This window comes from Cetorhinus maximus, chromosome 15, assembly GCF_964194155.1.
Source record: "Cetorhinus maximus chromosome 15, sCetMax3.hap1.1, whole genome shotgun sequence".
Classification (NCBI taxonomy): Eukaryota; Metazoa; Chordata; class Chondrichthyes; order Lamniformes; family Cetorhinidae; genus Cetorhinus; species Cetorhinus maximus.
Genome location: NC_135893.1, coordinates 69,243,676 through 69,258,084, shown reverse-complemented (window position 1 = coordinate 69,258,084; position 14,409 = coordinate 69,243,676). Strand labels below are relative to the sequence as shown.

The 14,409-nt window shown below is 46.3% G+C and overlaps 1 protein-coding gene across 2 annotated transcripts in view; it reads right to left on the bottom strand.

Annotated features, from left to right (window-relative positions):
• The window catches only part of sdk1a (sidekick cell adhesion molecule 1a), a 950,103-nt gene that overhangs the window by 261,990 nt on the left and 673,704 nt on the right, over positions 1-14,409 (bottom strand). For both annotated transcript variants that reach the window (XM_078558601.1, XM_078558602.1), the window contains exon 15: positions 3,002-3,149. In XM_078558601.1, the coding sequence (XP_078414727.1) occupies positions 3,002-3,149 (148 nt within the window). The remainder of the gene's footprint in view (positions 1-3,001; positions 3,150-14,409) is intronic.

The window sequence follows — 14,409 nt, the reverse complement described above, 5'->3', positions numbered from 1 at the left end:
CCTCCTCCTTTCTAAAGAAAAGAGGCCCAGTGTAAGTTTAACATAACCGCTCAACATTTCAATTCTATTCATCTTGGAAGTGGTCTCCAAGTTTTGTTTGCATTTGTTTTGCTCTTGAAAACCATGTTTTTACTTTTAAAGATTTGTGAATTTGCACCCATAGATCCCATTTCTCCTCTGCCCATTTAGATTCTTACTTCCCAAGGAGTATTTGGTTTCCTTAACCCCACTCACCCCACCAAAATGCACCATCTCACATTTATTTATATTAAAATTTTGTCAACATTTACCACTGTAAATTTCTATTTTACATTTTTGGTCATGCCCATCAACAGTTAACATTGTAACTTGCCATGTCAGGATTTATAGTGATTTTTTTTTGTCAAAAGTACTATGTTGTCCATTAAGTGCACTGGGACAACCAGAGGTTGTGAAAGGCATTGCATTGTGTACACTGGGATCACTGGTGTTCTAAAATGCATCTGATACTGCTCCAGTCTTACTTCTCTAGGTACCTCAAACATTCCTAACTCTGTATCCATCTCTCCCGAAACTCTGTACTCGAATCCCATACTCCATCTCACATGTTTCCTACTGCACCAAAACAGCCTTGGCCAGTACTATAAATAGGCAGGTGTTGTTATCTCTACTTATCCTCCTGCACCACCGCACAGAGCATGATACCAATTGACCATGACATCATCTCCTCTCTTTATGGGAATGACTTTGCAATGGCTCTATTTCAACTCATCCAAAAGCAGTCAGTGCATCTCTAGCAAAAGGTTTCCCTGCTCTCCCTAGCACCACCATCTTTGGAGTCAAGGATCTATTCATGGTCCCTCATCTTTTTGATCAACATGTTATCTACCAACATCATCATCCAGAGGCATGGAGTCAGTTTTCATATATACTCATTGGATTACAGAATCTAACAGCACAGAAGGAAGCTATTTGGCCCATCATGCCCACTATGGTTCGCTGAAAGAGCTATTCAAGTAGTCACACTAGCCTGCTCTTTCCCCATTGCCTTGAAAAATTATTCTTTTTCAAAGTATTTATTCAATTCCCTTTTGAAATTTACTGTTAAATCTGTTTCCACTATCCTTTCAGGCACTGTGCTCCAGATCATAGCAATTTCCTGTGTTAAAAAAATAGTTCTCATCTCTACCCCGGCTCCCCTCAAGTTCTTTGACAATGATGTTGAGGTACTGAGTCTACCTTGCTAATACTTCTCTGAAGCCTTTGACAGCCTTTAGGATGTCAGCCTCCTTGCCTAACATCAAGCCTTAAAGGAATCATATATTTCTTCAAGAAAACTGGCATTTTCTTCCCCATTTAGAAAAGACTTTGTTCCCTCGCCACCTACTCCATTCCCTGCCTTGTCAATCTGTTTGTTTGAAACAGACTATTCCCAACCTTATTTGAGTCCTGTTTGACCCCAAGCTGAGCTTTAGTCCCTCACATCGTATGTGACCTCCAGAACATTTGCCTGCCCTTCTCCGTGCCATGTTGGATATATCATCTTTTGGATAAGGCCTCAAACCAAGGCCTCTTCTGTCCCCTCATTTGGATATAAGAGATCCCATGCACCATTCAAAGAGCAGGGGAGGTCTCCTTGTATTCTGGCCAACACTTATCCCTCAATCAACACCGCCAAAAAACAGATTATCTGGTCATTATCACATTGTTGTTTGCAAACCTTTGTTTTGTGTGAATTGTACGCTGCATTTCCTACATTACAACAGTAACTGCATTTTCTTGGAATTCGAGGTTCAGGGTGTCACAACCCTTTATCCCCTTTCTCAAACCCTGAAATGATTCACAGTGATAACCATCATTGGACAGCAATTATATTTTATTCAGTAAGAAAGACTTGACACATGCTGGTGTCTGAGCAGCAATATTAAAGTGCAGCAGCATTCCCATTACAATCTGGTCACGCCAGTCATGTGGTCCTGTAATATGCTGTAAAATATGCTGAGGTATTGAAAGGCAGTATACAAAAGCAAGTTTTTCTTTTTTTTCTTCCAGACCACTATTCTAGTGTACTCCTTGCCCCCTTGCCATCCTCCATTTCCATAAACTTAATTTTGTTCAAAACTATGCCTTATGTATTCTGACCCACACTAATCCCACACATCCATCATTTCTGACCTCAGTAACCTACATTTATTCCCACTGTCCAATGCATTAAATTCATAATCCTTGTCATGTCTATATAAATTATTCTATAGCCACATCCCACCCCATCTCTGCTAAACCCTTCTGTCTTAAACTTTCTCCTGAATGTACCGTTTCTCTGTATCCTTCTATGTGTCCTGCTCATCTGTCACCCCACTATTAGTCGCATAGCCTTCAACTCTCAAACTCTCTCCTTGAGTCCACCTCTATGAGTCTCTTCAAAAAAATATTTCTTTGCCAAAAACCTATTTCTTCTACCTTACTGCTAATCTCCTTGTTCTCGGTTTCTCATACATTTTCCTTATATGCATCACACATTTCAATTCCACCACACTTCAAAAGTACATAATTGGCTGTAAAATGTTCTAGGATGTTCCGAAGTCAGGAAAGGCACTGTATCAATGCAAGTTCTTTTGTTTTGTTTGTGAAGTGCTGTGGGACATTACTTTCCATTTAAGGGACTACAACAATGAAACTGATCTTGTTTTTTTCCCACTTCTGTACTGCTTAGAGGTAGTTCTTCATAATAATTTGTTTCAGTGAAAATGTAGAGAGCTGTGTCTAAACAAAGTTTCAGACAGAACTTGTAATATTTTTAAATGTTCAAATAAATATATACGAAAATTGTAAAAGGTATTTAATTAGATTTATTTTTTGTTTAAAAAATCAATCTCCTGTTGGATCAGTAGGTAGATGGGGTTGAAGAAGTGAAATGGTTAACGTCAAAGACATTTCTATCTAGTCACTTACTGTAAATACTTTAGATAAACTGAAAGTGACACTGCGCAAACTTTGCTTGCCCCTTGGGAAAATAACATACCTGCTGGTTTCTGTGCTATACTGTCCTTTCCCCAGCTGGTTCACTGCACATACTCGGAACTGGTATGAACGAGCTGGTGTCAACCCACTCACAGTAATGTGCATCACTCCTGGATTAATGTTAGGTAACTGTACTTTCCATGGTGAGTCTACAGAGTCAAACAAAATAGCAAAGAAGAAAGTTCCAAAGATTAGACAGCACATTTATCAATTTTAAAGTTCTTCTCAACATACATTCACAAAAACAAAATTCATGTCAAGAAACTTTATTGTAATTCTTTGTTTGCAGCAGCCGGGCCACCATTGTGAATGGAGAGCCTTCCATAGGGGGTCTATGTCTCCAGGCACGGGAAGGACCTCAAAGCCTTCCTGCAGTGCTGGATCCATGGTCTAACCTGCCACCAAGAGGCTGCCTCTAGGTAGCTGGCCTAGTCCCCGATGCTATGGGGAGGCCTGGAAACTGGAAAATTCCAGTCAGCCTCTGACAATATTCATTAAAAGGCCTTTAAAGGTCCTTAATTGGCCACCTGCCGCTTGCAGGTGGTTAGACCTGTCACCGTCCCCATTCTGCCTCTGGGAAAATGCCGTGGGAACACATGGTGCCAGCAAACTGGCACTCTGACGGATATTTGCCCTCCTGCCACCACACTTGCCCCATTGGGCCTAAAAATCCTGCCTGGGATCCAAGATGCAGGTTTTAAAAAGTATCTTAGAGGAGATGTTAGAGAGATGGACAGGTTTAGGGGAAGGGGATTCCAGCTAGGGCACAGGCAGCTGAAGGCAAGGTTACCAGTGTTGGTGTGATGAAAATAGGAGATGCACAGAAACACATGGTAAGAGATACATATCGGTATACATATGCACATAAACAAAAATATAAAAGTACATAAGCAATAGCGATTTTAAAAATATTACACTTCCAACCATTAATCCTTTGGGTAAGCACATTGCTCTCACACATAGGCCAGAATTTGATGTGCACCCTGACCCCACCGGGAGCAAGCTGGGAGGCAGGGGAGGAGTTGAGCGTGTGAAGTGTGAAGTCAAGTGGTATGGTGGGGGGTTCCATGCACGTCACTCCCGGCCTTCACTGGTATTTTACCAGCAATTGGGAAGATGGTGGGTGGCCGCTTAAGGGCCACTTCTTGGCACCACCGGTACTTTATCAGTAGGTGGGTGGCCCTTAGTTACCCGAGGAAACCACCCAATAAAACCTGGTAGGCTTGTGCACCCCTACTGATCATGAGCAACACCACCCTCGCCACCACCCCCCCACCCTCACCCTCCCTCCCCCAAGAAAGGGCTGCCCATGCCTGATCACTCCCACCCCCACCCAGCCTGATTGGCCCTAACCCCATTTAACTGCACTCGGGGGCTGCTCCATTGACGCTGGTCCCGGGACAGCAGTGGTTCCAGCAATGACCACTGCTCCTGGTGGCTTTGATGGGGCTGAAGAGCTACCCACCTTCTTGAAAGTTGGAGGGAAAACATAGCGGAAGCCACGGCTGAAGGCAACTAACTGCCTGATCAATATAAAATGGAGTCATGCCTTCCAGGGCTGAAGGCAAGCTTGCCCCAGACTCTCGGGCCAATGGGCAGGTGGGCCATTGCCTCCATGCAAAATCCCAGCTGAAGATTTTTCCTTCAGCTTGATAATGGCTTAGTCTAGCTTCTTGATAGCTTTGTGACAGCAGACATATATCAATGGACAATAATATTTGTTGGGACAACTTTTGTTTCTTGTGTTCTGCATACTCGTCCCTGGTCTGAGCATTTAAAGGCGGGAAACAGAAGCCAGATTTGTTTTTGGGTCAGAAACCCATTTCTGGGGGCAAACTGATTAAGATTTTCACGTGGGTAGGTCCTTAATTGGCACGGAGTCCTGGTTCCTGTCCAGTTAAGGGTGGTCTTTCAAAATTGGAGGGCCAATCAGAAGCCTTCCAGCTTTAGAGGAACTGGCTGCAGTATAAGATAAAAACATGGTAGGAGGCATTAAGAAGGGTTAAAATAAACTTTGGAATCGTCCCAGATTTGCATTAAGTGTGGTGGCGGGCAGGGAAAAGGATGTTTTACCTGCCGGCTGCAAAGGTGGCTTTTCACGCCATTTAGACCCAATCCTGCTTCATTAATAATGCATTTCCGGCAAACATGCTGTTTTGATGGCGGGCGGGCTCTCATTTGCCCACCACACCATCACCTCACTGCTTCATCACGTCAGGTGCCATATTTAAAGTGCAGCTACGCACATACCTCTCGGGTGCTTCCAGCCCAGGACGGCTGCAAAGAAGACATGGCCCCAAAAGGCAAGAAGGCTGCAGTCCCCCCCAGTTTCATGACACGTCCCTCAAGCATCTTTTGGAAGAAGCGGAGGCCCGCCCTGGTGTCCTCTACTCCCGCTCTGGCTACAGGATGGGCAGCAACATGACTAATCCAGCATAGGAGGCGGGGGCAGTGTTGGTCAGCGCCAACACCCTGCAAAAGCAGACAGCCACCCAGTGCTGCAACAGGATGAATGGTCTCATCCATTCTGCCGGGGTAAGTCATTCTTCACATCGCCCTCAACTCTCACACTCACAAACCCATCACACATCCACAGGGATCTCACACCTCAAGATCAACAATATTAACTCTCACACACACCTCATATCTACATCAGGCTCATATCCACTGGAGCTCGTGTCCTCATCCCGTCCATGTCTCCGCTCATCACACAAACAATCAATGTAGTGCCATGTGTCCTACTCATACTTTATCCATCTGTTTTCATGCAGGAGAAGCTGGTTCACAACAGCAGGGAGAAGTCCCTGACCGGGGGTGGAGTGGCCCACCTTAGGCCCCTCACTCACTTTGAGGAGCAAGTCATCGTGCTGACTGGTGAGATTGTGGACCATGCCTGCGGTGATGGTGAGGTCAGCGGCGAACACCCACGTGAGGATCCTGCACCACATCATCCCTCTCTCAACAGAGATGTGAGTGCTCCCTCTCCTGCTTTTGTCTGAGCTGACATGCACTAATTATCTCTACCTTAGTTCACAGGAAGTATTGTGAACCGTGAGGGGTTTAGTGATAAAGTTAGGGCACAGACAAGCTGGTGGAGGGCGGACAAGTGGCACATGCAATTTAGTGCAGAGATGTGTGAAGTGATTCAGTTTGATATGAAGAATGAGGAAGGGCAATATATAATAAAGGATACAATTCTAAAGGAGATGCAGGAGCAGTAGAATCTGGGGGTATATGTCCACAAATCACTGAAGGTGGCAAGGGAGGTTAAGAAAATGGTTAATAAAGCAGACAGGGTCTTGGGCTTTATAAATGGCAGCACAGACTACAAAAGCAAAAAAGTTATAATAAACCTGTATTAAACACTGGTTCAGCCTCAACCAGTGTATTGTGTTCAGTTCTGGGGGCACCACACTTTAAGAAGTATGTGAAGGCATTAGAGAGGGTACAGAAAATATTCACAAGAATGGTTCAGGGATAAAGAACTTTAGCTACATGGATTGATTGGAGACACTGGAGCTGTTTTCTTTGGAGAGGAGATTTGACAGGTATACAAAATCACAAGAGGTCTGGACATAGCAGATAGGGAGAAACTGTTCCCAATGCTGGAAGGGTCAAGAACCAGAGGATACTGATTTAAGACGATTGGTAAAAGAAGCAAGGACACAAGAAAGAACCTTTTTTTAAAAATGCAGTTTTAAGAATGCGCTTCCTGACAGTGCTGCGGAGGTAGAATCAATTGAAGCCTTCAAAAGAGAATTGGATAATTATCTGAGAAGAAAACATTTGTAGGATTACAGGAAAAAGGAGAAGGAACAGGGCCAGGTGAATTCCTCTTGCAGAGAGCCAGCATCGACACAATGGGCCGAAGGCCTCCTTCTGTGCTCTAACCATTCTATGATTCAGAATTATAAAGAAATTTCTCTAATATTAGGGACAGAATTTGTGGTCCCTTCCAATCCGTAATCAGCATGTTTGTGAGTAAGATGTGTGTATTTCCTGACCCTCGGTCGTTTTTTTCTAATTTAAAAATAAATTCCAGCAGGAGCCTTTTTGGTGGTTTTAAAAATAAGAAAGGTTATTTATTATCACATACTTTCCCCATCTGTTTGAAATGCAACATCTCAATCAATTGTCTCACTCACACATGCAAAGATTAGATGCAGATGAAGTTAAAGCTGTAATTATAAAAATGGAATTTATAACTCAGTCTCTATGTCAATGCAGGCCTGATGTCTTCTTAGTTGAGTTGATCCTTTAGTTGGAGTAAAGGCCTTTTAGAAACAAAGGATTCTCATGAAGTTGTGAAGCCTCTTGTACACAAGTAGCCAGAAGATTGGTTTTCAGGTGGACTTGGAAGCTGTAACAAGTGCAATTACTTTGGCTGCATTAGAAGACTTTCAGCTATGGTGCTTTAGATGTTTCTCTGCTGGATTTGCTTTATTCAGGATATTTTAAAGTGCAGTCCATGAAAGTTCATTTCAGTCACTTAACTGTAGGGTTAACATTTCTGGGCTCCAAACCACCACGATACAACTGCAGTTGTAGTGCTCATTCACTCTTATCTCTGCCCTAACTGGAGCTCAAATATTCTTCTCTGTTCAATATGGCACTCGAAGGTCAACAGTCTAGAGATCCCATATTCCTGAAACACTGGTTCATCCTTAAATAGCGAGATGGCTGCAAAATGCCCTTATTCAGGCCCATGTTTAACTAAATATTGGCCACAGAATCAGTCCATAGTTTAAACACCCACAGTCAGGTTAAGTTGCGGCTTAACAGGTTTTCACGAAGCATGATCTCACAGTCTGTAATATCCAATATCCTCATGGTTATATTCATAGACGTTTATAGCACAGAAGGAGGCCATTCAGCCCATTGTGTCCACGCTGGTCAACAAAGATCTGACTACACTAAACCCATTTTCCAGCGCTTGGCCCATTGCCTTGGAGGCTATGACAATACAAGTGAATATCTAAATGCTTCTTAAATGTCACGAGAGCTTCTGACTCAACCACCCCTTCAGGCACTGAGTTCCAGGCTTCCACCACCATCTGGGTGAAAAAAATTCTCAACTCCCCTCTTAGCCTGCTACCTCTTACCTTAAACCTATGCCCCCTGGTTATTGATCCTCCACTAATCAAAAAAGTGCCTTCCTATCTACCCTATCTATGCCCCTCAATCTTATACACCTCTATCAGGTCCCCTCTCAACCTTTGCTGCTCCAAGGAAACAACCCCAGCCTATCTAATCTTTCCTCATAGCTCAGACTCTCCAGCCCAGGCAGCATCCTGTAAATCTCCTCTGCACCCTCTCCAATGCAATCACATCCTTCCTCTAATGTCTTGACCAGAACTCTGCGTGCAGTTGTGACCTAACCAGCATTTTATACAGTTCCAGTATAACCTCCCTGCTCTTGTATTCTATGCCTCGGCTAATAAGGATAAGTATCCCATATGCCTTCTTAACCACCTTATCTACCTGGCCTGCTACCTTCAGGGATCTGTGGATATGCACACCAAGGTCCCTCTGATCTTCAGTACTTTCCAGGGCCCTACCATTCATAGTGTAATCCCTTACCTTGTTAGCCCCTCCATGTGCATTACCTCACACTTTTCTGGGTTGAATTTCATTTGCCACTGCTCTGCCCACCTGACCAGTGCATTGATATTCTCCTGTAGTTTACGGCTATCCTCCTCACTATTTACCACCTTACCAATTTTTGTGTCATCCACAAACTTCTTGATTATACCCCCAATCATTTATGTACACCACAAACAGCAAGGGCTCCAGCACCAAGCCCTGTGGAACCCCACTGGAAACATACTTCCAGGCACAGAAACATCCCTCTACCATCACCCACTGCTTCCTACCAAAAGCCTTGCTAAAGTCCATGTAGACCACATCCAACGCATTACCCTCATCAACACTCCTGGTTACCTTAATATTCGGGTAGTTAAAATCCCCTACTATTACTGCCATATTATTCTTACACTTTTCTGAAATTTGATTACATATTTGATCCTCCATCTCTCCCTGGCAGTTTGGGGGCCTAAAGTACACACCCAATAGCGTGTTTGCCCCTTTTGTGTTTTTTACTTCTACCCATACGGCTTCATTTGATGATCCTTCCAAGATATCATCCCTACTCACTGCTATAATTGATTTCTTGACCAATATTGAGACCTCCCCTCCTCTTCTATCCCCCTATCTCGCCCTATACCCTATAACCAGGAATGTTGAGGTGCCAATCCTGCCCTTCTTTTAGCCAAGTCTCAGTCATAGCTACAATATCATACACTCACATGCTTATCTGTGCCCTCAGCTCATCTGTCTTATTCTTCAGGCTCCTTGCATTAAAATATATTCCATTTAGCCTTGCTAAACTCACTTCTTTTTTACCTTGCCTATGTTTCCTCTGCCTTTCAGGCTCACTTACTAGCATTTTAACTTCTAATTCCCTCTCAGCTTCTCTCCCCTCTGAACTACTTTTCAGGATCCCATCCTCCTGCCAACTTAGTTTAAATCCACTCCAACAGCATTAGCAAACCTCCCCGCAAGGATGTTGGTCCCGTTCTTGTCCAACTTGTATAGGTTCCACTTCCCCCAGAAATGGTCCCAATGCCCTCCCTTCTGCATCATCTCTCCAACCATGCATTCATCTGCTCTATCCTTCTGTTCCTACGCCCACTATTGCGTGGCACTGGGAGTAATCCCAATTTCCTACCTAACTCCCTAAAATCTGCTTGCAGGCCTCATTTCTCTTTCTTCCTATGTCATTGGTCCCAACATGAACCACGACCTTTGGCAGTTCACACTCCCCCTTCAGAATGCCCTGCAGCCTTCCATGACACCATTGACCCTGGCACCCAGGAGACAACATACCATTCTGGAGTCACGTCTGCAGCCACAGGAGAGCCTGTCTACTCCCCTCACTCACGAATACCCTACCACTATTGCCCTTCCACACTTCTTCCTCCCTGCCCTGAGCAGCTGGATCACCCACAGTACCATGGCCTTGGCTCTGGTTGGCCTCCACAGAGGAACCATCACTTTCACCGTTTTCCAAGGCCGAAAAACGGTTTGCGAGTGGGATGCACTTCCAGTGCCAGATCCACAATCTGGCACTGGAAATGGGGACGCAGTGGAGGAAGATGATGTTGACTCAGCTGCTCTGGCAACAGATGATGAATCCAGTAGTGAGTCCGAGGACGAGCACGGAAAGGAGAACAGCAAGGGTATAGAGGCTGACCTGGGCAAGCTCTAGGGAGGCAGGGATACCCAGGACGCTTTGATCCAACGCTCCTTGGGCTAGCGTACCAAATAAGAACCACCACCACATGCCAGGGCTGCAGGCTCCATACTCGATACCTGACAGGAACATTTGCTTGGTGAACAACATGCACTATGTGCCATTTCAATAAAGTCCAATGACAAGCAAGTCACTCATAACATCATGGGTTACCCGGCACCTGCAGAACAAATGAAGCACCCAGGGGTTTGTTATACAGAAACACATTTCATGATGGTGCCTGGCATACATAATACAAATGAAATTGATAGGTGCTATCCATCACACCAATTAATATTTAACGTAAAAGTGGGGGAAAAAAATATCACCAGTGATAAGCCCGTGTTGTGCTTTAAGTTTTTGCTTGTGGTGCTATGTCTGGGTGCTCACCCCTCACTGGCACTGGCATTGGAGGTAGCCTGCTCACTCTGCTGTCCTGTTGGCCTTGATGACCTTGGCAGGCGTCCTCTGGCCAATGGAGCCTGTGCTGGCTGCGCCTGGGAGGGAGTGGCCAGTGGCATGGCTGGCATCTCCCCAGTCGCCGCAACCTCATTGGATGCCACGGTCACTGGCAGAGGGGCAGAGGAGCTGCTGCCATCAACTGGAGCGCCCTGAGAGGAACCCGCAGAGCGACAGGCAGCTCGTGCGCCAACGTGAGGTCACTTTGGACCTCCCTGCTCACCGCTGATGGACGGACACCTAGTTGGGATACTGGGTGCCCAATCCATCTCCCACACTGGCAGTGACCACCTGAGGTCATTGGCGGTGTGAGGGCTTGCAGGTCCAAGCGCAAGTGATTCAGCTCCTGGAGGAGCCTCTCCATGAGAGCCATCACTTTCTCCATGGAGGAGGCAGTGTACTCAGCCATGAGGGTCATTGCATTACTCATGTTCCGCAAGGACTCCTCCACAAGGGAGACCATGGTACACATTCCCTCATGTATCTCCACCAGATCCTCCCGCACACCCTCCTGAACTTCCAGCATCTGCTGCCTCAGGGCGCGACTCCAGAGGCACATTATCAGCCGCCGACTGAGCATGTTCCTGGTCCGCAGCAGTCTTCCGACTGCTGGCGCCCTGGGCACTCTTTGCCTCCGCCTGCACCACAAGCGAGTGTGAAGTGCCCTCACCAATGTACACCAAGATACTAGCCGCCGGTCTAATGCCCACTGAGTTGCTGGTATCTGCGCTGGTGCTTGGCTGAGAGGGTGTGACGCAGGTGCGTTGTGATGGTTGCTGTCCTCTGGGGTCAGTGGTGGGCCTTGGTGCTCCTCACCTGAATGGGCTGCCGGTGAGCCTGAAAGGAAGAACAAGGATATATCATTAGTTGAAGTCATTACACTGTTACTGTGCATGCCTGGCACCCAGATCAGGGTGCCCTCGTCTTTCCATTATCAATGGGGTTCCATGTTCGAGGCTCATATCAATATAGAGACTACAGTGGAATGGTTGCAATTACAGGCATTCTGACCTCAGTGCACTGTACTCTTACTTCCCTGTGGTACCCCAACCTCGCCGAGGCCTGTTGACCTAAGCGCATGGCGCCTTTCTAGCTCATATCGAGTGAAGATGAGTAGGTGGGGCGCTCCACCGCCAGTACGCAACCTCTCGGCATTGTTATGGGATGTATTCCCCTGAAAGGACAGGTGAGCATTGATTAGTCCACCCTGTTCCTGCATTGCCATTGCAGCCTGGCCAACCCCACCTTAGGAATACCTTGCAGGGCTCAGCCGATTCGTGACCCTGGAGCTGCAAGATACTCATTCCAAGCAGCCAGGGCTCACCCCGCCTTGCCCAGATGCTGCCTTGTTGACATTTGCCACTCACACTCTTAAGACCTCTGAAGTCCAGAGGGGGGCGGGGGTAGCTCCTAACTGCTGTGCTAAGTGACCCATGCCATTACAGTACTCACCCTTTACGATCGCAGGGGATCATTGAAGCGCTGACAGCACTGCACCCATGTGCGCCTCACCACATCATGGCAGCTGACCCTGGATGCCACCTCCTCTCAGGCATTTTTAGTGAGGTGGGGGGGCCTACTCCTCCCGTCCCTGGGGACAAGCATCTCTCTCCGTGCTGCCACCTCCTCCAGGAGGGCAGCGAGACATTCATCAGAGAAACGCAGGGCTGACTGCCCCACCGACCTGCCCTCCCTCCTGCCGTGTTCGCCCGCTACAATCTCCATCACGAGGCCCAAGTGCTTCACTGGTAGCCTTCGAATGGCTGCCAAAGCTGCTTTTGAATCAGCCTCTGGGTCGTTATTGGACCCAGTGGGCATTCCGCAGTCGCATCTTACAATGGGCGGGCCTTAATTGGCCCATCCACGTAAATTCACGGTGCAGAGCCGATCGCGGGCAGCGGTCGGCTTCCTGACTGCTCCTGCCCGCTCCCACTGAGCCCACCCGACGAGTGAAATATTCTGGCCTATAACTTAAACTCTACCCCCTTCTTAAATCCCTATACACACACATACAAGGCACATAAGACACACAAAAAATAGATTTTAAGGTTGGGATAAAACAGTTCAAGGGCACCAATCCAGAGTACAGGATTTGATGGGTTGGTTTTGATTGTTGTCTTCCAAATTCCTTTCAACTCTTGTTGATGGCATGAGGTGATTTCCCAGCACTTTCAGTATTTAGTTCACTGGTTGAGAACTTACTTTTCAATGTCACTAACAGTGGTTTTCCCTTTTCCTTTTTACAGGGGTTTCCTCAGAGAGAGAGCAGATTATAGAGGTATGAGGAAGAGGGATTTTAGATGTTTTCTCTTTGCAGGGCAGGAGCTTTCTGCTGTCCTCCTCTTCACACAAAATCTTGGTCACCTGGTCAGGAGCTAATTAAAATGCTGTTGTTATGCAGCTCCCTTAGTGTGGCACCATCCTGTCTTTCATGGCACACTCTGGTCCAGGACTGCGACGTTGTATCTCTCTCTCATCCGGTTCCAGTGGACATATCTTTCAACCTGCAGCCATTGTAATTCTAATCCACAGTCCAACAGAAAATAAAAAGATATATTCTTTACAACAGTCCAACAGAAACAAAAAGATATGTTCCTTACAGATGGAACATTCTCCACTTACCTGGATGAGTGCAGCTCCAACAACACTCAAGAAGCTCAACACCATCCAGGACAAAGCAGCCCACTTGATTGTTTGTGGATACCATGCCATTCACTCCTTCCATCACCGATGCACAGTGGCAGCAGTGGCACCATCTACAAGATGTACTGCAGGACCTTACCAAGCCTCCTTAGACAGCACCTTCCAAACCCACAACCACCTAGAAGGACAAGGGCAGCAGACTTATGGGAACACCACCATCTGGAATTTTCCCTCCAAGCCACTCACCATCCTGACTTGGAAATATATCACCGTTTTTTCACTGTCGCTAGGTAAAAATCCTGGAACTCCCTCTCTTACAGCACAGTGCACCACATGGACTGCAGCGGTTCAAGAAGGCAGCTCACCATCACTTTCTCAAGGGCAATTAAGGATGGGCAATAAATGCTGGCCTAGCCAGCAATGCCCACATCCCATGAATGAAGAGGAAAAAAATAGTGAATACCAGATTAATACCCTCATATAACTCAGCTTCCTTTGACATAAATAATGACTCAATCAGTTCTTCAACTTAGGTCATCAGGACTTTCCATCTTTTTTTTTTTGGAGCGCCGAGACAAACGATCACCAGCAGCTCCAAGAAACAAAAATTGTGCTTCTGAAATCTCTTGCCTAGCTTGGAATTTCTGAGTAGTTCAGGAACACGATAAAATGGACTGTTCGTAAAACTGTTGTTTAGCTGCCCTACAGTCGGTGTAGAATTTGCTGGAATGCAAGTTATTCTCATGGCCTGAATTTTTTGGATGGCGGGGTCTCGCTTCCCACCATCTGAAGAGTTGGCAGGGATTCCAAGTGACCACAGCCATTTCGCGTTCGAATGAGTGTTAAGGAGCTTCAGGTGGGACTTCCCCCTCTCATCAGGGGGAAGCCCCACCTTAGAGAGTTGCAAGCCAATCAGACTGGCCTGCAGCTTTCCAGTCCCTGCAGTAACAACACCACAATGGACAGAAGAAGAAATGCAGGAGGACGGAGAAGCCCAAGTCCGGGCACCAGAGGCC